General features: G+C 42.2%; 5 protein-coding genes across 13 annotated transcripts in view; all 5 read right to left on the bottom strand.

Moving 5' to 3' along the window:
* Positions 1 to 3,073, bottom strand: part of LOC129582546 (uncharacterized) — a 6,397-nt gene extending 3,324 nt beyond the window's left edge. The window contains exons 1-4 of one of the 5 annotated variants that reach the window (XM_055474062.1): positions 2,705 to 3,073; positions 2,595 to 2,640; positions 975 to 1,171; positions 699 to 880 (exon numbers count right to left, since the gene is read on the bottom strand). In XM_055474062.1, coding sequence (XP_055330037.1) covers positions 699 to 880; positions 975 to 1,171; positions 2,595 to 2,640; positions 2,705 to 2,755 — 476 coding nt within the window. In that variant the 5' untranslated portion in view covers positions 2,756 to 3,073. Of the gene's footprint in view, positions 1 to 698; positions 881 to 974; positions 1,172 to 1,710; positions 1,886 to 2,025; positions 2,186 to 2,594; positions 2,641 to 2,704 lie in introns of those variants that run through there. The other 4 variants (XM_055474063.1, XM_055474064.1, XM_055474067.1 and 1 more) reach the window with 4 other exon arrangements.
* The window catches only part of LOC129582551 (histone H2B), a 26,494-nt gene extending 16,634 nt beyond the window's left edge, over positions 1 to 9,860 (bottom strand). Inside the window, exon 1 of the mRNA XM_055474073.1 lies at positions 9,849 to 9,860. The gene's annotated coding sequence lies outside the window, so the exon portion shown is untranslated. The remainder of the gene's footprint in view (positions 1 to 9,848) is intronic.
* Positions 3,742 to 13,535, bottom strand: LOC129582545 (eukaryotic translation initiation factor 4 gamma 1-like). Of its 3 annotated transcripts, none has more exons than XM_055474060.1 (19): positions 13,169 to 13,535; positions 12,971 to 13,073; positions 12,728 to 12,796; positions 12,173 to 12,616; positions 10,937 to 11,036; positions 10,480 to 10,877; positions 10,261 to 10,417; positions 10,116 to 10,190; positions 9,197 to 9,708; positions 8,563 to 8,763; positions 8,359 to 8,499; positions 7,669 to 7,916; positions 7,333 to 7,498; positions 6,831 to 7,265; positions 6,523 to 6,647; positions 5,839 to 6,121; positions 5,580 to 5,761; positions 5,007 to 5,277; positions 3,742 to 4,370 (listed from the first exon to the last, which is right to left on the bottom strand). In XM_055474060.1, exons 3-18 carry the CDS (start codon positions 12,770 to 12,772, stop codon positions 5,007 to 5,009), a joined length of 3,783 nt encoding a protein of 1,260 aa, XP_055330035.1. In that variant the 5' UTR covers positions 12,773 to 12,796; positions 12,971 to 13,073; positions 13,169 to 13,535; the 3' UTR covers positions 3,742 to 4,370. The 3 variants fall into 3 exon arrangements, with proteins under 3 accessions (XP_055330035.1, XP_055330034.1, XP_055330036.1); XM_055474059.1 differs by having other exon boundaries at positions 3,742 to 4,734; XM_055474061.1 differs by lacking the exon at positions 12,728 to 12,796 and having other exon boundaries at positions 3,742 to 4,734.
* A 1,088-nt stretch (positions 13,536 to 14,623) lies between these two features.
* On the bottom strand, positions 14,624 to 16,189 carry LOC129582714 (60S ribosomal protein L35a-like). The gene is made up of 4 exons (XM_055474312.1): positions 15,972 to 16,189; positions 15,589 to 15,741; positions 15,091 to 15,238; positions 14,624 to 14,746 (listed from the first exon to the last, which is right to left on the bottom strand). Exons 1-4 carry the CDS (start codon positions 16,061 to 16,063, stop codon positions 14,723 to 14,725), a joined length of 417 nt encoding a protein of 138 aa, XP_055330287.1. The 5' UTR covers positions 16,064 to 16,189; the 3' UTR covers positions 14,624 to 14,722.
* Positions 16,190 to 16,810: 621 nt separating this feature from the next.
* LOC129582604 (uncharacterized) lies at positions 16,811 to 21,089 on the bottom strand. 3 transcript variants are annotated; one of them, XM_055474148.1, is made up of 9 exons: positions 20,843 to 21,089; positions 19,767 to 20,069; positions 19,578 to 19,634; positions 19,011 to 19,166; positions 18,553 to 18,806; positions 18,201 to 18,387; positions 17,546 to 17,961; positions 17,246 to 17,337; positions 16,811 to 17,022 (listed from the first exon to the last, which is right to left on the bottom strand). In XM_055474148.1, exons 1-8 carry the CDS (start codon positions 20,876 to 20,878, stop codon positions 17,328 to 17,330), a joined length of 1,419 nt encoding a protein of 472 aa, XP_055330123.1. In that variant the 5' UTR covers positions 20,879 to 21,089; the 3' UTR covers positions 16,811 to 17,022; positions 17,246 to 17,327. The 3 variants fall into 3 exon arrangements, with proteins under 3 accessions (XP_055330123.1, XP_055330124.1, XP_055330126.1); XM_055474149.1 differs by having other exon boundaries at positions 17,546 to 17,955; positions 20,843 to 21,085; XM_055474151.1 differs by lacking the exon at positions 20,843 to 21,089 and adding an exon at positions 20,477 to 20,634.
* Positions 21,090 to 22,150: the final 1,061 nt, after the last annotated feature.

Raw genomic sequence — 22,150 nt, forward strand, 5'->3', positions numbered from 1 at the left:
CAATAAAAGTAGCAGATTACTTATTAAATGTTGATCCCGCAGGCTGTACCGGAGAACGTTTGTGCCGCTCAAGGGAACATTTATCATTCATTGGTAACTTGTTATCATGCGGTATCGGCTATGAAGGTCAAATTTGTATCAAATTATATTGCAACACCGTCACCTTTCCATCAATTTTTAATAATGACAATATAAAGAAATAAAATTAATGACACAATTCTCAACTTTATTTTAACATTTATTTTAGCATCTGAAAAGTTATTTTGAACTATGCAGTTTCTTTTAATTAGTCAGTAACAGTTGAACAGAATTAACAACAACTATAATTATTTCCAAACCGCAAAAACTAGAATAAGCTTTCAACAATTTACAAATCCTCAACTGTAAAAAAGACGATCAAGTCGGAATCAAAGGCGAATAGTCAACGTTCTATTTAAATTACAACGTTACAAGTTACAACTTAAAATATTCAAAACGAATACAAGTAAAACGTTTTAAATTTTTCTGCAGTATTATTCGTTATTCTTTATACCAATTTACATCTTATTTTTGTTTACAAATTTTTTTCTTAATCACGAAACCGCGCTTGCAATTTTATTAAGTATTTGTTTCGATGGCTGTTGTCTACAAAAGTGCCTTACTAAAATTCTTAAATAACCAGATGTGTTCAAGAAAATTGAAAAGTCACATAAGCATACCTTTGGAAAAAGTGTGTCTTGGCCAGGACATTCTTCTTGGACAGCTCCTTAATCAGCAGAATGATCTTGGGCTGATCCTCACGGCGGGCCTCACAGTACATAATGATCAGGTGCGTAATGAATTCCGCCCGCTCCGCAGCGGTAAAGGTCGACATGGCCCGTGCCACATGCTGCACGGCATCCTGCACAAGCGAGGAATTGAATCGATATGTTGATTCGATAAAACGAACCATCATACTCCACAACGCCTACACAGTTACACAAGCCGCAGCTTACCGCAATCTCCGAGCCATCGGAATTGGTCAGGACGCCGACGAGTTTTTCCACTTGCCGGCCGAAGGCGTCTGGGTCAGGACTAGGAGTGGTGTCGGGTTTGGGCGACGTGGCAGCCGGCGGACTGGGTGACGGTTTATCCACCAGCATCGTATCCGAGGTAGGAGATTCCGGGGCGATATTCTCCATGTCCTGACCGGCTACATATACACAAAGTCATCATTAACAAATGACAGTATTTATCGGAAATTATTCATGCCGTTGAACTGAACCTTTATCCCGATGTAAACTAACTACCCACCGAAATTTTACAGAAAAACAATAATTTCCTGTATCTCTTATAAAAAATCAACCAAGGGACCGCGAATACCGGTTCCTTAAAATTTACTGTAGGCACAACACCGACAATGATAATACATAGGTATAAAATTATAAGACCGTAAGCAATCACTTAACGAAACATTACGGTATTCTCAATTTTCAATTAATGCAGCCATAAATTATTACAAAACATTTTCTAATCACATTCAATTACATGAAAATGTGTTCCAGTTGGACAGTACCGAACGCCGAATTAAATCGATAAAATTTATCTCGAATTTATCCCGTATACTGCAGTCCTAGATGGCGCTTTGGTGAATGTGAGAAAAATCGAAAAATGTTTAAACTCTTCCGAAAAAAATTCTCACTTCAGGATTACTCTACTATCCACACTACATATACGAATTACCAAACGTACCTTGCAAGAATAAAGCAAAAGCGTATTTTAAATGTAAAGCGGTAAAAAAATTCAACCGAAAAATTCAGGAAGAAAATCGGAAATTTAAATTTGAGCTGTTGAAATAAAACCCTGGAAAGGCCAACACACAGTTCACAGAAGACAGATACTGCCGAATGTTATTGCCAACTAACTACCAAACGGATATCGCCGATAACATTGGCGGATGTATAATTATTCCAGCAAGCGTACGAGGTATCAGCGATAATAGTAATCCAGGGACACATTTTCACCAAACTGCCTGCATACTACGAAGCACAATAGCCCTGCACTGACCTCACCTGATCGCTGTTATTACCAGTAATAATAATCCGATAACCGGATAATGCCGATACAAATGAACACCAGCTAAAAATGAGCAATACGTTGCGGGCGGGTATTTATACGCTTTGCAACAACTGTATGGTCACGTTTTTCCTGATCCAAAAATTCCACTGGCAGAATTATATTTCCTAACCAGTACAAATCGCGTGACAGCGTATGAAATGCGCCGCGATTGTTTTCCGGATAAAAACGTTTTGGAACGCGACCAACATTTGATAAACAAGCCAAATTTCGACAAACATCCGTTAGGCAATTACGCTATCACTTTTGCATCAGCCACGTCTAACCACTCCGGTAATGCATTTTTTTTTGTTTCAATATTCTTAAAATTTTAAAAAAAACCTTTAACAGTTACATTTGTAAAACCGATATTGCATTCTAATCGAACTAAATCAAGAATTTCGAATGAAAACGACCGTGAAAACTAAATACCGCGATTATGAGGAATACCCTGTACAGGCACCCTTAACACTGCATTATATTACAGGCTTTGTAGAGTATGAGCGTTATTTTATTCTTACCTAGGACGCCGTTCGCGTCCATGGAGCAGCGCCGACAAATTCCTTCCTGCAAAGATCATTTTTGAATTGCAAGCATCCCACACACTAAATCCTTGAAAAAAATCATTTACGGCAGTCATATCGCGCAGGGGATGTCCGCAGGTCTGCAGCATGAAGGGCATTGTGTGGCTTTGGATTGGGTTACAACGTGGAAGCACCGTTCAAAAATCCGCACTGTTTCCCTCTGGCAAAGGCAGGACTGCCAAACCGTCGAGCACCACACTGTTTTCTTTGGAGATAAAGAAAGAAAGACTAGGTTTTGTTTGATGGAGGGGAGCTGACCTAGAATCCAGGAGATTTCTGGAGACTGCACTCTTTATGCGCTGTCAGCAACATGCATTCAGATCACAGATGCCTCAGACTGGTTTTGCAGTGTTTTGGTTAGAATATTATGCAGGCAGGCACCAGGCAGGCAGGGCTTTTTGATGAGTCTGTCTGCTGCTCTTACTCGAGTAGGCCTTCCTTTTCTTCTCGCTTGCCAGTCTGTGCTAATGCACGGCTCTGTCTGTTTCCTATCCGATGTCGATCAGTCACACAAAGAATCGATTTACGAGTCAGGCTCAGTCAGCTGACAGAAAGTCATCACAAGGTGAAGTCGAGGTGACGCCACGTCCCAAGCGGGCATCAGAACTGGCGTAACCGATTTCGTTACGTGACTTGTGAATGGCTCAATAGTGCCATATGGAACTTATAAATTCTTAATCAATATTAATGTGCTTTGTATTTGTTCTTTGTATTAGTAATAGCATAAAACACAGTAGTTAAAACAATTTTTCAATCCCTTCCCCGCTATAAATACAAAAGAACCATTTACTTACTAAAAATTTTAGTGGGTTTAGAATAATTTTTCGTCATAATTATATTGACCAGAAACCTGATAGAACATTGGTGGAAATGGTGTGTTTCTCGCCACTACACCACAGAACTCATACGTGAATGTCATATGAACCATGATACTACGATAAAAACCCACAAATTTTGGTTGAAAAATTATGGAAAGAAATAATGTGCTTCTTACCTTTTTGATGTTTATGTTACATAAATATTTATATCGAATTATACGAGTATTATAATTCCTATTTGTGAAGAAACTGGCAAGACAACAGGATCGAACTAAACCACTTCATTCATAAACGCACAAAATTATATCCGCAAGAAACAAAGAGTGAACATCCATCCAAGAAGCCAAAAGCAACACGAAGTGTTTTCGTTCATTTTTTCGTTAATTTAATTTCCCGGGCAGAGAAGAGGAAAAAAAGGGACAACGCGACATCAACCACACGAAAAAAAGAAAACACAGAGAGAGACATCCGCCGCAACAAACCAGCACAACCCCCGACACCAAACCACAAACGGAGCCATCCATCAGCTCATCCCGGGAAGACGAAAACAGCACAATCGGGCCGTGTGGGTGCCAAGATGATGGGCGACTCTCAATCCTCCAATCATATTGCCGGCATCCAGACGCGCGGTCCATCCCGTATAAATTAATATCAAAAATTGGGTGAAATATAGACGCAGATAAATTCTGTCCCCGCAAATTTTCTGTGTTCTCGGACTCTGGATTAAAAAAATGGATGATGATGGCCGTCGTACGCGTTTGCACCACACACACACGCAGGGGGATAATTATGGATGGACTGTCCAAGGGATAAAGATCAATCTTGAAAAATATAAACGATCCAAATTCCACCACACCGCCCAACCAAAATCAATCATCAATCTCTCTCTCACTCTCTTTCCATCCGGGACAAAAGTAGAGAAAAAAAGCAAAAAATAATTAAACATGTGTCAATCAAATAAAACAAATTTCTTTCCCAGTAGGTGAGGATATTGTCCGGTTAAATTAGCATTAGAGCGTATTATAAATATGCACGTAAGAAAAAAAACGTATCCCCCCATAAGCACAATGTAAGGAGGGTACCGTATTTAAATTTATCAATTTAGCCAAATTATTATGCCACTTTTGCACAGTCACCGTCAGAGAAACCAAACAAAAAAGAACATCGGACAGACAGCAATCTCGGGATTGAAAAAGCCACCATCGACATATCATTCGGCGTCTGGTCCGACAGAACACATTGAGCAATTTCTCTTTAACCTAAAAAAATGAAAAGTTCAAGCGTTTCAAATAATTTAGAGAATTAAAATAATATCTGAAAATAATGTTACTGTAGCTAAATTCTTAAGCTTTTCAAGAACACTTTAAAAGCGGACGTACACTTCAAAATCACGATAATGTAGTACAGTAGTAGTGAGGAATCCCGAGAATATGTTAAAACTTAATTCTAACAGTTAACTGTCACACAAATAAAATATTCAAACTATATCCTAAATTTTGAACAATTTCCAAATTTTTATGATTTGATTTACCTATGAAGAGCCCAGAATTTTCTGGCCAACAACCGGGTCCCGGTTAATCATTTCTTCCTTCTGCTCTGGTGACAGGCGCGCATCGAGCCATTTGCGGAAAGCACCGTGGTATTTGGGGATATGAGCGGGAGATTTACTCAGGACACTGTCCAAGGCCGCCAAACTGAGGAGGTTGTCCGCCAGCAGCGGCCCAATCAGGTCCGCAGTATAGGCGTACATTTCCGGCACATCCACCGCGATGTCATCCGCTGCCTCCACAATTTGGCCCATGCTACAAACAAAACATCCATGATGTCAGTGCTGTATCGCCAGCGATTCAGTTTGAATTAAATGAATCGTCTTCGATTATCAACACTATTCAACAGTAAGATAACTTTCACAAAACGCTCACCAACTGCGAACTGCTCAACAAATCAAATTTTCATCCCTGAATAAAGTCAATAAACCAACTTCCACAGCTATAATTTTAAAACACTTTTAAATACTTTTTGATTTTCTAACATTTTTCTAACGAAGAAATTAAGAAAACTATGTAATTGTTCTCAAATCTATCACCACAGAAATATAACTTACCCATCTGTCAGGACATCTTGCGAAAAGAGTCCTTCCCGCGCCATCCCCGATAAAAACTCCACATACTTCTCCCGATCGCGTGACTTGGCTTCAAATGACTTCTCCATAACGCTTTTTATAAACGACGCCTTCGTCGGACCCGTCCAGCGTCGTAGAATTCTCACAGAATCTAAAATCACCTCCTACAACAACACAAACGTCAATCCCCATTAACAACAACCGCTCAAACTAAACAGTCCCAGACAAACTTCGATTTTACCCGACTCTCTTCGCCATCCAAATTCGTGGCCTGCGTCAGCATCACATTGGCCTTCTCGGTCACGGCGTCCGCGTCCAGCTCCTGGTCTTCCTGCACCGGTGAGCCACGGGACGGAGTGCCGGCCATCTGGCTGGGTGTGGCCGTACCCGATGCCAGCGGGGTGGCGGAGCGCTCCACGGAGGTATCCTCCGGGAACGTCGGGGTGTGAGTCAGGGAACCGCGCGGATTCATGCGGTTCACGCTCGACTCGCGACTGGAAGAGGCCGATTTATTCTCGGGCAACCTGCCACAGATATAGACATAAACAACTTGCAAATAATTAATTTCCCTATTTATTTATGTTCACCCAACGTTACTTGTAGAAATATTACAGAAATAATATGATACATACGAAAATCGAATTCAGTAACGTAGTGCAGTAATAAAAGTACTGCAGTATCGCAGTAAACAGTGACTTTCATGAAATTCACCTAAAACCGATTTGAAATGAAATTTACCCTATTAAAATATATTCTATCCCACGGTGGGATTCCTACCGGTAAATACGATAAAATAATATTATTAACAGCAAAAGAAATAAGACAGCGGATTGCAATGGAATGATACTAAAATAAAGAAGCTCACGAAAAAACGACTAAGTTACCCACAAAATAGAGAAAATAACATCAGCATATCAGAACCAACCTGGCCGTGCTGGCGCTGCCTCTCATGCCCAAACCGCCTCCGCTTCCGGCGCCCCAGGAAGGCCGCCCAGTACCCAGCCCACCCTGGGGGCCCAGCATGGTCGTGTGGCCATGTGATGGATCGGCCTAAGAGAAAAAAATCGGTAACTCAAATGAAATATATGCTTTAACAATATGTACACTCAACAGCAACGATACAGAATCCATATGCAGAGACTCTCAAAATTCCATCACACTACGGAAATTGTTCCATGTCATGTTGTCACACTGACCAAGTGATTTAACTACCTGTATGATCCATTCACTTACCAATAATCCCAACACTTTCCGCTTCCCACCGTCCATCATGGGCTGCACCGCGGGACGTCCACCATGGCGCGGCGGCTGCCCGCCGCCCATGGAGGACAGCGCATGCGGCACCGAGCTGGGCTTGGTCAAGCCGCGTCCGCTCTGCGGCATCAGACCGCCGCGGCCCATGGCCATCCCGCCGCGGGTAGGCATCTGCTGACGGGGCGGCATCAGAATCGCCGCATCCGCCACCGCCTGCTTAATCTCCTGTTCTTCCTTCTGTTTGGCGGCGTGCACCTCCTTAATGGTGGTCGGTTTGGCCGTGGTGGTCTTGCGCGGAACGTAATTGTTGTTCTTCAAGTCAATGGTGTCTTCCATCAGGAAGCGGATACGCGATGAGGTGACTTTGGCGTCGATCATCTTGCGCAGCTGCTGGAAAAACACATCCACCGTATTCTGCAAAGTGCAAACACACCGGTCAACCAGCAAATATGGTTACATACGTTTTAGTGTCAACGTTTACCTGTTCCTTAATTTTAACTGCGCAAGTCTGTAGTAGCTTGCACAGACATTCCACTTTATCTTCATCGACATCTTCGAACGTTTTGCTCTTGGGAAGCAGCTTTTGGAAGCAGCTAAGGATTACTCTGTCGGTCAACATCTCCACCTTGTACAGCTCGGATATAAACCTTCAAACACACGTGAAATACATTATCCCCTGTCAAAATCTATAATTAATAATAAAATATATGAAATAATTAAACCAATTAATTATTAATTAATGAATTAATTTAATTTTTAATGAATTAACCTAACTAATTAAACTAAAAAAAATATTTATTCGTTAGCAAAGACATACCGAATGTTGCCGAGGTAATGGCGTTTGGCCCGGCCGCGTTTCTCCTGCAGTGCTTCCGGATCATCCTCGCTCTTATCCTCCTCTGCTTCATTCTCTTCCCTTTCCGTCTTCTCAAAATAGTTCTGCGACTGTCGCAATACCACGGTACGGAATTTCACCGGCTGACCGGAGGCATCTTTAGCTTCCACGTGGATCAGATCGCGGCACATCATGGCGTAGAATTCCGCGTAGGTAATTTCTTCCAGCGCCTAAACATCATCAACAAACTCTCCTATTACTTATTGTCACAAACTTTCCATACTTCAAGTATTGTAGGGTTGCAATTCAAACGGTTTTCGGGCCGTTTTCGAAATTATTTAAAATAAAACAAAATGTGAAAATAAAAAAATTAATATGCATTTTTAAAGCTTATTCTAGAATATTTTTCGGTTGTGAACAAAGATGCGAGTACTGAGTGACAGATCAAATGTTACGTTATTTTCAACAGCCATTTCCTTGTGCTTTATCGAATTTGTCTATTTCTTCCATCTAAGATTACTTAAAGAAATAAACAATTACGTTTTCATTTCAAATCTTTGAAACCTCGCTTGATTTAAAAAAGATTTGATTGAAATATGAAATGTGACACGTTTGTAACTAACCCCAATATTACTAAACACCATTCATAACCACTGATGGTTCATATCGTACTTTATCAAAAATCAGTCCCACGGTGGAACCCAGTCGTTCCGCTGTTTCATTGAACGGCATTCGCTTCATATCTTCGATCAATTTCCCATAATTACTCGGTGTAATTTTGTTAAGGAGAGCGCGCACATCCAGGAGGACTTTCTGGAATACCATGACACTGTATAAAATTCCCGGTTAAAAAAAAAGCTGGAAGACCTAGCGCACCTCATTTTCGTCGAGGTTCTCCTTCTTCTTATTCATCGGCTTCCAAGCGTTTTCGTTGGTAGGAATGATCGCTTCGGTCTGCAGCTGCAGATGGATGACTTGCTGCCCCCCTCGCGGTGTCGACGTGCCCGGTATCCGCTGCTGATGACCACCTCCGCCGCCTGGACCACCACGCGAAGGCTGTCGGCCATACATTTCCGGCTGCAAACAAAAACAGACACTGCAATACAATCAAGAATAATACAGACACATAAACGTGCCGATTTGCAGTTAGCCATGACAGCGATTTTCAGTGTATCATCGTATCATCCTGAATTTCGAAAAATCCTACCTTCACACTAAAATTTCTAAAAATAAACCTATATGAGCTTTAAAAAATCATTTAATCCAACAAACATATAAATAGCGGGATCTGTATAAATCAAAAAAAGATTTATTAAACATAATAAATAAATTGATGCATAACAGACTATTAAGAACTATAACAATTAAACAGATAAACAAATAAATAAGTAGGTAAACAACAAATAAATAAAGACCAACAAATAAATAAGTAATAAATGGACAACTCATAAATACATGCAATGAATTTGCAAACCAAACATTCATTACACAAAATGGCGAAAGTACTTACGCGATTGCCGCCACCGGGTGTGCCCTGCTTAATGATCTCACTGAGCTTCAGCGCCACTTCCTGGGAGAAGGTATGGTGGCCGCGCTGTTCCAGCGACAGGAGCATATCGCGGCTGTAGGTCTTGCGCACCGCCGACGGATCATTGACGGAATGTCGGCGCTGATGCTCCTCCTTGGTCCCGTTCTCCGTCGGCGACTGGGCACCATCCTGGAAGCGATCATCCGGCTCCTCCACAATCTTCACCTCCTCGACGGCGGCGGGGGCCGGCGGTTGCGGCGGCTGGGGGGAGGTCTGGGAAGGCACGACGGGCGGGGAAGCGGCAGCTGCGGGTGAGGCCTCCCGCAGGGTGGCCGGGCTGGTGATGCGCATCTCCATCTTCTCGGGAGGAGGAGGGAGTTGAGTGGCAACCGGGCGGACCGGGGCGACGACCTCCATCTCCATCTTGTCGCTCTTCTCGGGTGAGGAGCGCACTTCGGTCTTCGTCTCCACGGGTATGCTGGGCTTACGCTCACCTACAAATCCAACTTTGCAATCAAGTCATTATAAAAAACGCTATCCCTATAATTATTATTGTGATTTTTTAATACTGTTCATCTTATGAATTTGACAGTTATTACATGCATGTTTTTTATGGTGCCTTTTGTATCATCCCACAGTTCAAACATTAGAATAAAAAACTATTAATATTTCACATTTTTAGTTGCTTCTATCGTTCACCGATAGTTTCAATGCTAGAACGAAGTAATACTAAAAGAATATCTAAATATTCTGAGCGCACTCAGCGCAGTAGAAGTAATGAAAAGCAATTATTTTAAAACAAGCGTTTAAGTGTGTTCGATTGCATGGGTAAAAATGCTCCGTGCTCACGCAGTTTCAAGAAAAGTATTCTGAAGTGAGCATTAAAAATCTGAATGTTTACCGAGCACGGCTTCACCGGGTGCCGCTTGGCTGCTCAACTTTCGGCTTCCTTCCGTAGGAACTCCATTCTGGCCACCTGCAAAATGATCAACATGAACACACAGTGTTTAATGGACATCCATACACATCCAGCGGGATGTTCATACCAATTTCGGACGACACGGACAAGGCCGGCGACGCTCTACTGGACGTTGTGGACACCTCCTTGGACGTTCCGGCGGTGTGCCGAGTGAGTTCGGCCACCTTCCTCTGAAACTCATTCTTAACTTCCTCCGCGGCCGCCGTACTTTCCGATTCCGACAACTACAACCGACACACTTACGAATAACATCCCTGAACCACAGAAGTCCTTAATTTGGACGTACCCTCGGCCCGGAACTGTCCCGCGACACAGTGGACGCCGGAGGCGCGGCAGCCGCTGGCACCACCGGCGCGACCGCTTTAGCCTTGGCCTCGGCTTCGGTTTTCTGCGGGATGTCCACCGTCTGATTCGTATCGGGATTAACAAAGACCAGGACGTTCTTCTTGCGTTCCGTGGGGGCGGGGACGGGGACCGCCTTGGGCTGATGGGCCGTCTGGGCGGCGTACTCCTCCGCGGTCAGCAGCCGGTCATTGTAATAGCGTCTCTGCTCCGCGCCGCTGGCATCTGCCGGCTTCGGCCCGGCCGGAGCGGCCACCATCCCCCCGGGAGCGGGTCCGGCGTGGGCGGGGTTCGGTGGGGGCGCCCCTTGGGGTCCGGGACCGGGTTGCTGTTGGAAGGACGCTGGACAAGAAGAAATACATCAATTTTACAAAAACCAAACAATTAAATAAAATTCCTACCGTTCGGCACGCCCACATTCTGCGGAACCATCCCGGGCATCACCTGCTGATTGGCGCCCTGCGGCATCATCATCGGCTGGTTTCCGGGGTAGAAGGCCGGCTGGAAAACAACAATAACCCATCATTCAAGCTCATGGGTGTCTATGAAATCATCGAAAGCTCGTGTGCGCTCGAAAACGCGACACACACAGCAGCCGGTCAACGAGCAGTACACTGTCCGCGTCAAAGTTCATGAACAACATTCACACCGGTGTACACTGTCTCTGCACGGCGGATTATCGACGCCATGCATTTTCCCTCCTCTAGTCTATCACACTTGAGAGATACTGCAATCTCCCGATTGTCAACATCTCACTAAACGCAAAATAATCCAAATTTTTTCCATAATCAAATACTCTAACCCAGTAAAATCGTTGTTTTACAAGGATAAGAGATGCTCGACTCCCCGCTGCTACCGGCGGCAACATCAATTCGGCCTACATATTTAATTATTGACGCTGACATCGGCGGCCCCCCGTTCACGTTATGCAACACACACATCTACACCACACTGACGTGACAGACACACTGATCTGTCGCGCAAATTCCCCGCATCCGCCACAGACTGCGCTCGTACATCAGGGATTACAACTTGTCACTTGTGTGTCAGTGAGCATGTGCCAGACACTGTGTGAATGCAACGTATCGCTCGTTCAACATTATCACTCTACTCTAATATGCACAACGGGTCTGTTTCATTCGCCGGGAAGAGAGAGGAGGAAAAAAGATGACCGAAAAACCATCAAAATGGGGTTCGCGACGGAGTCTAAACAAAGCTGACAGGGACGGTGAAATTCTACGCCTTTCATTCACAGACATTAACATTCCTCTCGCGATATCTTATCAGAAAACGTTATTCACAAAAGTGAGGAAATCATCGCCGGAAGGATGCATGCAGCCGCGATAAAGACCCGACAACATAATAATTTAACCAAGTTCGTCATTACGAATGTTTCGCACAAATTCATATTAAAAATTCGCCACTACACCACACTCATTAATAATTAAAAACATTCACGGAAAGCCTGATATATTTGCAATTAATTCACAGAATCGGTAACACAATACGAACAGCCGCTACACCACTACACTATGATTTCAATCAATTCCTGTAATGTTCAACAAACATCTAAACGGCTCTACCATAAACTAACGGAAATCTTGGAAAGAATTTTGTATATAAATCGGTGAACTCACCCGCACGCCATACTGATAGACCTGCGCCATCTGGGGATTATTGACCACCTGCATGTACTGTTGGGGAATCATCCCGGCCGCCATCATCGCCGCGTACTGTTGCTGTTGCTGATGGAACTGGCCGGGCGCGGGGTAGATGGGCTGACCGGGGAAATGCTGCTGATACTGCTGCGGCGCCGGATGATGATTATGCTGGCCCCCACCGCCCTGGGCCCCTCCATAGCCCCCCTGGTAGACGACGCCCGCGTCAAACGACTGCCGCCCACCACCCCCTTGGAACGCCCCCGGGCCCCCCTCGTAGCCACCCCCGCCGGGGCCGCCCTGGGAGCCCTGCGAGGTGGTGCGGGGTTTTTGGGGTCGCTGCTGGTTGTTGTTGTAATTCTGGTGGTTCGGCATCGGTCTTGTCTGAGGTTCCAACCGTTCCATGCTGTTGAAGGAAATTATCTGAAAAAAACCAATAAAAAAATTGGGATTTTCCACGGTTATTCCATGGACAAAAACAGGCAGTCGATCAAGCTAAAATGCGATTAGGGAAAAAATTCCAATGATATTTACCTTCTCTGGATGAGTTTCCTGTTTATCAACAGGTTCTAATTTCATAGCAAAAAGATGATATTCATTCAGCTGAAGAACAAACAAGAAGGAAGCGCATCACACACAGAAATCACACAATGTGGACGAGTTTCATCAATGGAGAGAAAAACATGCCCCCTCGAAAACTGACAAACAGGGTTTCTGCGAGGAACCGGCGAGTTTTGTTACATAATCTCCCCTCTCTCGTGATGCTGTGCTGTTTACCTCTACGTTCTCATCAAATTCATCCGACCATCCGAATGAACAAGACCGGAGCAACGTTGGTACTTCATGGACGCCGATGCTGACAAATGATTATGGATAAGAACTACAAGAACAACACACGGCCTGATTGATCAAAGCAGTGACGATAAAAAACGGGGGCTCCTCGAAGAATTCCTGGAAATTCCACGGGGAACTTACACATTCATGGACTTGGGTCCGTGAACCACGATCAAACTCATGTACACACACATACACGACCGATAATGATCACAGCAAATCAAACTGGATGAATTTTCCGATCAAATTCAGTCCAAAGTATCCAATCGTGGATACAATTAATAAAGTGAAAGTGATTGTCGACTGAAGAGAGAGATAAAAACACAACCGAGGGAGAAAATATGTAGATTCTTTCCCTGAAATTCTTATGTAACGGTAAATTCGCGCACTGAATTATAGAAGAGTAAAGATTTTTTTCCACCGTCTTACAAACCTACTTCACGGATATAAACCGTAAAGTGAAGTGAGTCGCGTAATGGATTTGAATTTTTGCGGACCGACTAGTTTACTCGTTCTTTTCGATGTCGGTGTGTGCTGCTGCTGCCTATAGCATATTGCGTACAGTCGTGTTATAGAGATGAGCAGACTTTTCCAATTGAGTGCAAAAGCGGTTGTGACCGGCCAGACTGGTCCGGCGGACCGATGCCGCAGTACAGCCTGCTGGCGCTGATTGGTCCGCTGGGACCAGCGTGCCAAATCAGCCACGAAGTCGCAGTGGACCACGTGACTGTCCACCACGTGGTGGCCCCGCGATATCGTTGGCCGACGCAATCCATGCAATCAGCGAGTGCTGCTGTATACGAATGTACAGGGTAGTATTTCCGGGTAGACCGCATTGACTGTGCGGCTGATTGCGAAAGATTCTATCGTTGATCCATCATAACCAGAAAAATAGAAACTCACTCACGATACATTCCGGATTCGTAAAATAACGACAATTGTTCTGATTTATCTAAAAAATACGTCGAATTTATCTAATTTTAAAAAAAAACTGCGTCGTCGAAAATGCCAAGAGAGTGCCACTTGCAAAAACAAAACGGTGCGAGTCGGTGCGACTGCTCATTTGTTTCTACAGTAAGCGTAATCTGAAATAAATTATTTTTTCCGTGATCATCACAATCAGATGTTCGTTTCATGATGTCAGCATGTAAACCATTTACGCCAATTATCAACCATTAAGCATGCTTATATATTCTTAATTTTGATTTTTTCGTATGAACATTCTTAATATTTTGTTCTTCTCCTATATGCATAAATAATTCGTTTTTCGTTAGCAATTTTCGAGTTCCGGATTTTCAGCTTTTTCTCAACCTGATGTGGATACTTATTCGTGTTTTTGAAGACACAAAAATAATTTCAGCAGAAAAATTATTAACTTTGACTTTCAAAAAACACTTAGCGCAAAAATATAAACTACTGCACTGGCGAATATGCTACCACAAGTAAACAGGGTCTAAAAAAATTAAGGACATTTTAGCCATATGTGTTTTGTGGGTAGTCGTGAACTGCGAAGCATTTCTGCAAAGCATCGCCAGCATGCTTATCAATAAGGCTTTTGTTCTTCCATAAAAAATATCAGATGCCATGACTCGCCAATTTCCGCCACTAGACACTTTATTAAACTGATCGATCAACTCTGATGGAGAAGAGCAGTCACGAAGACAATAACAAATATGAAAACATCCAGCATCTAGTTTAAACGTTTGATGGATACAGCATCTGCAAAAAAACAACGAACAACCGTCAGCAAAATAATACAGAAACCGGGTTTAAACGTTTTACGATAACAGGATGAAAACCTACAAATTTTTACAGGTTTAATTCTAAATTCCGCACGTTAGGAAAGAGATTAAAAATAAAATGAGATTACTGTACAATTTTTTTTAACAGCCATCGTCATGAAAATTCTGTCTATGAATAAAAGAAGCAAAAAATAATGCCATTATGTTGCTGGAACACTGAATATACCAAGCACTCCACTGTAAAATTTTCTGAATGATTATTTCAATCATTTAATGCTTTATAGCGCTCAGATTTGAAAAAAAAAACGTGCAGGAACTCACCACGCGAACACGTCGTCCCATGGCGCTAGGAGGCAGATTCCGGCGGAATTTGGCGCGCACAACACCACTGTTACCGTGCGGTCGGGTGACTTTGCCGAAGATCACACGAAGACGGGATTTCTGTGAGGAACCCGGTGTGGATGTCGCACTACATATCACCCATATTCGTTAAAATTTGTATTCACAAGTGCTTCACGAAATTGCGTTTAACGCGGTTCAACTCATCAACTGCAGCAAAATAGCTCAAAAAGCTGGAAAAAAATTGCAGCGAAAAAGATAAGAATTAGAGAGAATTATGAACATTACTGATTACGTACGTAACAAAAAACAGAAAGGGAAAAGCCGGATAAATTTCTGAAAAAGTACGCTGAAAACTGGAAAATATTGGGAAAAAGAAGAACGATTCACAACTGCAATTAAGTACTAAAATCTTCTTCCAGCAATTTGAATTTACTTCTTCAACTATTAAGAAAGTAGGTATCGTGATAAAACACGCACTTTTTGGCTTTGTAAACGAAAGCTGTCCGTTTTCCAAGGTAAAAATGAACATCCTTCCGTGTGAAAACCCCGTCAATTTTCAGCAGCGCGGTGTGTTCATGTTGATTCCGGAGACCTCTTCGGAAGCCAACAAACACAGCTTTGGAATATAATCTGCAAACCACACCATAAATTTCGTTATCTTCCTGCGCGACGCTCGCAAAAAAAACTTATTCAATCTCAGAATCTTACCAAGAACTACAAACCACAGAAAATCAACACATCAATATCACTATGTTAATTCGCTCAACTAGGAACGTCTCTGTACTTTAGTCAGTTAACCAGGCAATCTGTACTGGGAAACTATGTGGTGCTGAGAAAATTGCAGCTGGAGAACTACTTACCGTCCTACGCGTCCGCCACTCTTCCTTTTCTCGACGGTCTCCTCCTTAGCGTCCTTAACTTTAGTCTCCGTCTTCTGCTGCTTTTCAGCCATTGTGATGTATGTGATAAAAAATGCCTAGAAAATCGAGGATTCCAAGGCGCGAGAACTAATCCGGTGAAACTACCAGGCTGCGAGTGCGAACACCACGAAAAACGATAAAGTCAAACGATAGACCGGTCCAACATGAAAAGTAGTATGGGCAGCGACAGTGCGGTTGTACTTACCCTTCCATGCGATCAAAAAGTACGTACGTGCCAAAAATTAATAATACCAAGTAGTAAAAATTTAATAAAACTTCAGAAGTAAAAATTACTTGCTCTTGTTAAATATTGTTACCTTCGAAATTAAAAATCTATTCAAATAATACCTTATTTCTTTGGTTCATAAAAAATTCTCAAATTTTGCAGTAACTAAAAATTAGGAGTGTTATTCAATTTAAACGGCTATCTATTGCCGAATGCATACAGATTGTAATACGTACTGAAGAAGTCTGAACTCTGAAGTCGAAATTGTGTCGGTTCTATCACATTTCTTTAAAATCTTTTAAACTTATTCTTCAGACAATCTGTATTTACTAATTGACATACTTTATGCGGAACGATCAAAACATATCTAAAGCACAAGGCAAGAAGGTATACACGTTTCGCGATCGGATATCACTAATTCGAATTCACACGCATTTTGCATCAGGTTTTATGATTTATCCTGATATGTACTCGTACTCGTAGTACGTACTCATTTGGCACAATCAGTTAGAACCAGAGTAATTATTATACATGTAATAATAGCAAAAATAACCATTTGTAGTTTTTTAATCAGAAAATAACAATTATGTACGACCGAGCGCAGGTAACGGCAAGCTCTACAGAAGGTCAAAAAAATAATTATGTTAACATTAAAAAGGTCATAATCGTGGTTCATATATGTACAAAAAAGTGCCGCTCCTTGAGCTTTAGACGCCATAACATTTTCCCATCAGCCGCGCGTATCCTTGTAGACAGCGTGATCCCCTGCAAAAATTAATCTAGGGAATGGCATGTTTTTTCACTTAGCTACAAGTACTCGTAATACAATTACTATTAGCTACAGTAATTTACAACGTAACTCACGCTTCTTACTTTGTAGTGTTAATTAAGCGCATGTTGTAAAACAGAAAATCCAAATACAAAATTAATATTCGGCTATTTCCTAGTATGTACAGACAGTAGAGCTATACTCTGCTAAAATACACACCAGCGTCCAGAAACAGTGCATCCCGATGAAAACTCTTCCACATAAATGTTCGATTCAGCCATTTCATATCGTCTAATCTCGTTCACCGGTTTCTGGAATATAAAACAGACGAGCTAAGTCAAACTAAGAAGAGCAATTTCGATAGTTTTAACGATCGCAGTAGGAGCTATATCAAGTTAATCGATCATTTAATCGATTAACAGCTATTAGATATTACAAAAAAATAATTCAGCACCGATCATGTACATCAACACATTACACTGAATCTGATATCAGCATGCATGTTGGTTGTTTACGTACCTCCGGTACCGGTGCAGCACCAAGCAGCGCGTTATCCATCGTCGTATCCGACGAGGTGGACATGGTACGCGCTTTCTTCTTGCGCTTCTTGTTTTTCGGCTTTTAGAAGCGCCGGTATTTCGCGAATGGCTTTCCATTCGGCACACCGACATGCGCCGGCTCAAACTGCGCATCTCCCGGTCAGCGATGTCACTGGATGGCTCCGGTGCACTGGCCGCCGCACAGACGACCGCTGCCCTTGGAGCCGGCATCAACATGCTCCTCTCGTCCGGGAAAACGCGCAGCAGATACTTATCGGGTTTCTCGTCCCAGGCGTACCGGGCATTGCGTATATACGAACGCAGCAGCGGCGAGATGTGCTGGGACAGTTCCGCTTTGCTAAAGACGCCCTCACATTGTTCGCGGGTCAACTGCAACTTACAAGAAAACCATCACCATTTTTCGCTTTCGCCGAGACTGCAAACTCGTACACATTATTATTAACACCATCATCGTGCCGTAACCACAGTAAAAAATAAAAAATATATAGTTATAAAATAAAAAACAGTTATGCTGAGATTGAGAATATGTATAATGGATCTTACGTTTTTGAGTGTTGACTGAACACTTAAGCGATGGTAAAGAGAAAAAACACATTCGGTTAGTTCAAGTTTACCCGTTTGTACAATGAATTGTCGATGTCGTACATAAACGGCACGCAGCGCTTCACCAAAATACACGCCGCTTCCATTTTGTCCTCATCATAGTGCACCGAATACTCATCCGGGGGCAACAATTTTTTGATGCAGCACATAATGATTGTTGCCGGAATGAGCTTATGGCAGAAAAGCAACGACAAAAAACTGCGAATACAAAAACCACGAGTATATTAAAGCAAACATAATTCGTACGTACATATTTCAACATTAGCAGAGGCGAAATCACCGAGCGGCCATTAGTTTAATTACAGTATACGGCTAAATGATAATAATAATAATTATTAATAATTACCGAAAGCGATGACTTACTGCATTTTTGACATGTAAATTTCGCGGTTTCGTTTCTCCTGCCGAACAATTTCCAGTGGATGGATGTCCATGTCACCGACCTGATCCACCGCTCCACTGCCGAATTCTTTTTGCATGCGCTCCTTTAGGCGGTTCTCAAAGGTCACACAGATGCCGGACTTTCTGGACTTCGGCTGTACTTTCTGCCGCTCGATCTGCACCAGTTTCGCGCACATATCCGCCCACATCGTAGTGTCTTCCCAATCTTCCATGACCTTAAATCACAACACATTTATTTGAAGCGTTTTCTATGTAGCCAATCGTCTGGTATTGTGACTACAGCATATGCAAGTGTTAGTATGTAAAAATTAAAAGCTATTATCAATTCAACCTGATCGTTGCCTTAATCGATTCATACTATCTAAGTTAGCGTTTTCAAAGATCGTGAAAGGAATTATTTCACACGTATTAAAACTGACCTTTTCAATAATTCGGTCCACTGTGTAAATGATCATGGCCGACCCATCCAGTATCGGGACAGATTCCAGTTGGAGAATCAGCTTGCCGCTTTCGACGTCTTTAACGTATTTATTCACCGACATTTTGCCGAAAAAATTGTCGACACGCCGACGTTTCTATCCAAAAGCAAAAACCACAATAATATTCACTTTCAAAAGTTTTATTTTCTTCATTATCAGTTCGATCCATCAGCAATATAGTTCAATATCAAATGCCCGTTGCGCAAGTTTTGACTGGTAGTAATAATAACTTCAACACAGGCTAAATAATTTGTTTAAAGCCGCAAGAAAAAATAAAAGTTGAAATGAGTTCAGTAGAAATAAAACGCAATTTTACAACATTCAAAGTTTTGCTGTTTGAAAGTTCAAAAATTAATGGAACTTCGTTGCTGACACCGCCAAACGGTGCATGAATTATCCGAAAGTAAGGCCGGAAAAACAGCTAATAAAAATATTACGAGTATACAACGGAAAATCTGGTAAAATACATGCATGAATTTTTCGAATTTATGTAATAGCGCTGCGCACCTTTTCATCGTCATTTTCTTCAGAGACTTTCTTCTTCTTGGCATTCGCACCATCATTCTGCATCAGAAAAAATTCCCACGTCAAAATCAACACAGTTTTACATATCAGAAGAACGCATACGATAAAAAGGTCAAAACCAGGCAGAAACCGTCAACACACTACAACAACTGCCATCGATCCGTTTCTGACCTTTATTTCCCCTGGCGCCATCATGATATCCGTTACGGATTCACTGCTCAGACTGCCGTACGTCGAATCCATCTCGGAAGAACTGCGTTCAGCCTCAGCGTTTCCGATGGGACAGGCAAAACTGGCGTTGGCTGCTGTCAGCTGTTGTTCCTGCAGCAGCGCACTGTTTGCCTCGTTTGCACGTTCCATGACGTCAGCCTGCAGCCTGGATGTCGTGATCGCGAGTTGGCGAAAGTGTTCTTGCAGCGCATGCAGATTACGATTGAATCGCGACGATCGCGGCCGGCCACCATCAGCCAGTTCCTGCATGCAAGGAAAAACGTGATACGTGATCAGAAAACGTCAAAACAGGCTGATAAGCAAGGCCAGAAGCGCAGCACGATGAGTTCCTTCGGCATCGCCGAAGTTATCAGCTAACGACATAACAGATAAACGGCTACAAGCCTGCAATGCAGGAGCAATAAAAACATCAACATTCAACAAAACAAATTGTGCAAAGATGTTGTTGATTGGAATTTTTTGCACTGATTCTAGTTTTGCAACTGCCAGGTCAGCGCTGACAATGCACCAGCAGAAAACAGAAAATTCGATCGCGAAAAATCATCTGTGAATCAGCATGATTAGTATGAACTACCGGGAATTCATCGCTTCCTTTCATGTACTCCAAGGCGAGGTCACAATATTAACCGTAAACAGAGTGTTACACTTACAGTACTGTTATTTCAGGCAATCATTCAGACGATTAATAACTGAAGAAGTACAGTAAGTAATTTTAAAAACACCGTTTTGCAACTGAAAATAATTACTGGTACTCATCGTCAAAAGTGTCGCTTTCGTTTTATACCAGAGTAGTCGCCTGTTGTCGCGTTTAACGGTACTCGCGTACGCAAAACAGGAACGCTTGCTGACTCCGAAGTTCGTCAAGGTGCATAATCTGGTATTTCTGGCGTATCTTATCTATGACGTAAGATGTTTTGTCCTGACACTAATATTATCGGGAAGACGAGTAATTCTGATTTCTGATAAGGGAAAAATTAAAACAGCAACATTCAACATTCAAACTCGCGAAAACTTACCCATTCGCAACCCTGGGAGCAATCTTCGTCGTCCATTGCTTACTTCAATCTTCTTCGTGATTCTGTGATATTTTGTGGGGAACACTTCTATAAAGTGTGCAGTTGCACAAAAAATACAGTCCGCTACCAAATTCAAACCCAAACAATTTGTCAAATTTGCCAAAGTCCAGTTTTTCGAAAGTTGTCAAAAACTGAACCTTGATGCTACTGGTCACTGATCCTACTGCGGCGCGCATTGGTCAAAGACGAAGTACACGAGGATGTCGCGGTGGGAATGAATGGCCAATACCGCGCATACAGCATGCAAAAGCCTCGTACTGTTTGAATTCGTACACATCACACCTGTACGACTAGAACAATAGGACAAATACACCGCCGACATGGGAACGTGTGAAGCTAGTACGTACAATTTGATCTGACGTCCTGTGATTCAACACCCGCAAAAGCATTTCAACTGTCCGCGCATCCTTTATATTTTGTTCTGTACTTGGTATTTTTTTGTAAGTACATTTTGAATCCGTAATAATATTAAATAAATTAATAATAATATTATTATACGCGATTATTAGGTTGCACACTTAATAATGCTATGTAATATTAATTTTAGTGTAATGACTTTTTGAGTCCCGTACGTATTTTGATATGCACCAATTTCAGTTTTGCTGTGCAATGGACGATTTGTATCGAAAGGCAACCCAACAAAGTTTGCAATTTGCACATAATAGATCAGTTAGAGGTTCAGCAACATAATTATATTATACTGTTTTAATTACTGTTAGTAAGTACTGTACGTATATACAAACTTGATCTCAGGTTATGTGAACTGTGTTAAACTAGATGTGCAAAAATGTGTATGTAGTCAAATCTTGAAAAATCAAAAACGCTTACTGAGAAATGATGAATCAACTTGGTACCTTTTAAATTTTGAATGTCAGTTAGAGTGCAGTTTCTTTAATTGCTTAAGAGAAATGATGAATCAACTTGGTACCTTTTAAATTTTGAATGTCAGTCAGAGTGCAGTTTCCTTAATTGCTTAAGTGAAATGCCATACCGGTAAACGTTTACAACAATAACAGACTTACTGCAATAATAAAAACTGGACATTTATTAATATACAGGAAAATAAAGGAAAAATACGCGGATAAAACTATATACACATAGCGTATTACGAGTAACTTATCTGTACAAGTTAGCTGAAAATTCTTAGCTTGCAAAAGATTTTTATCGCATAGAACTCATTTACATTTCTTCGTGGCACACGCTATTTCACAGCCGGCTTCGGCAGCTCCGGCTCCCCGGTTACCAAGA

This window comes from Paramacrobiotus metropolitanus, unplaced genomic scaffold (assembly GCF_019649055.1).
Source record: "Paramacrobiotus metropolitanus isolate TYO unplaced genomic scaffold, Prichtersi_v1.0 Parri_scaffold0000008, whole genome shotgun sequence".
NCBI lineage: Eukaryota > Metazoa > Tardigrada > Eutardigrada > Parachela > Macrobiotidae > Paramacrobiotus > Paramacrobiotus metropolitanus.

What these genes read in the sequence shown, in the direction of transcription:
- LOC129582604 (XM_055474148.1), bottom strand. Translation starts at nt 20,878, where the DNA reads ATGGACGACGAAGATTGCTCCCAGGGTTGCGAATGG. An exon ending in GCTCCCAGGGTTGCGAATGG is followed by an intron (nt 20,070 to 20,842) that starts GTAAGTTTTCGC and finishes CCTTGCATGCAG; the next exon opens with GAACTGGCTGATGGTGGCCG. An exon ending in ATTTACATGTCAAAAATGCA is followed by an intron (nt 18,388 to 18,552) that starts GTAAGTCATCGC and finishes TTGTATTCGCAG; the next exon opens with TTTTTTGTCGTTGCTTTTCT.
- LOC129582545 (XM_055474060.1), bottom strand. Translation starts at nt 12,772, where the DNA reads ATGAAATTAGAACCTGTTGATAAACAGGAAACTCATCCAGAGAAG. An exon ending in GAATGTGGGCGTGCCGAACG is followed by an intron (nt 10,878 to 10,936) that starts GTAGGAATTTTA and finishes CTTCTTGTCCAG; the next exon opens with CGTCCTTCCAACAGCAACCC. An exon ending in CATTACCTCGGCAACATTCG is followed by an intron (nt 7,499 to 7,668) that starts GTATGTCTTTGC and finishes GTGTGTTTGAAG; the next exon opens with GTTTATATCCGAGCTGTACA.
- LOC129582714 (XM_055474312.1), bottom strand. Translation starts at nt 16,063, where the DNA reads ATGGCTGAAAAGCAGCAGAAGACGGAGACTAAAGTTAAGGACGCTAAG. An exon ending in AGTGGCGGACGCGTAGGACG is followed by an intron (nt 15,742 to 15,971) that starts GTAAGTAGTTCT and finishes TGTGGTTTGCAG; the next exon opens with ATTATATTCCAAAGCTGTGT. An exon ending in TTCGTTTACAAAGCCAAAAA is followed by an intron (nt 15,239 to 15,588) that starts GTGCGTGTTTTA and finishes GGTGATATGTAG; the next exon opens with TGCGACATCCACACCGGGTT.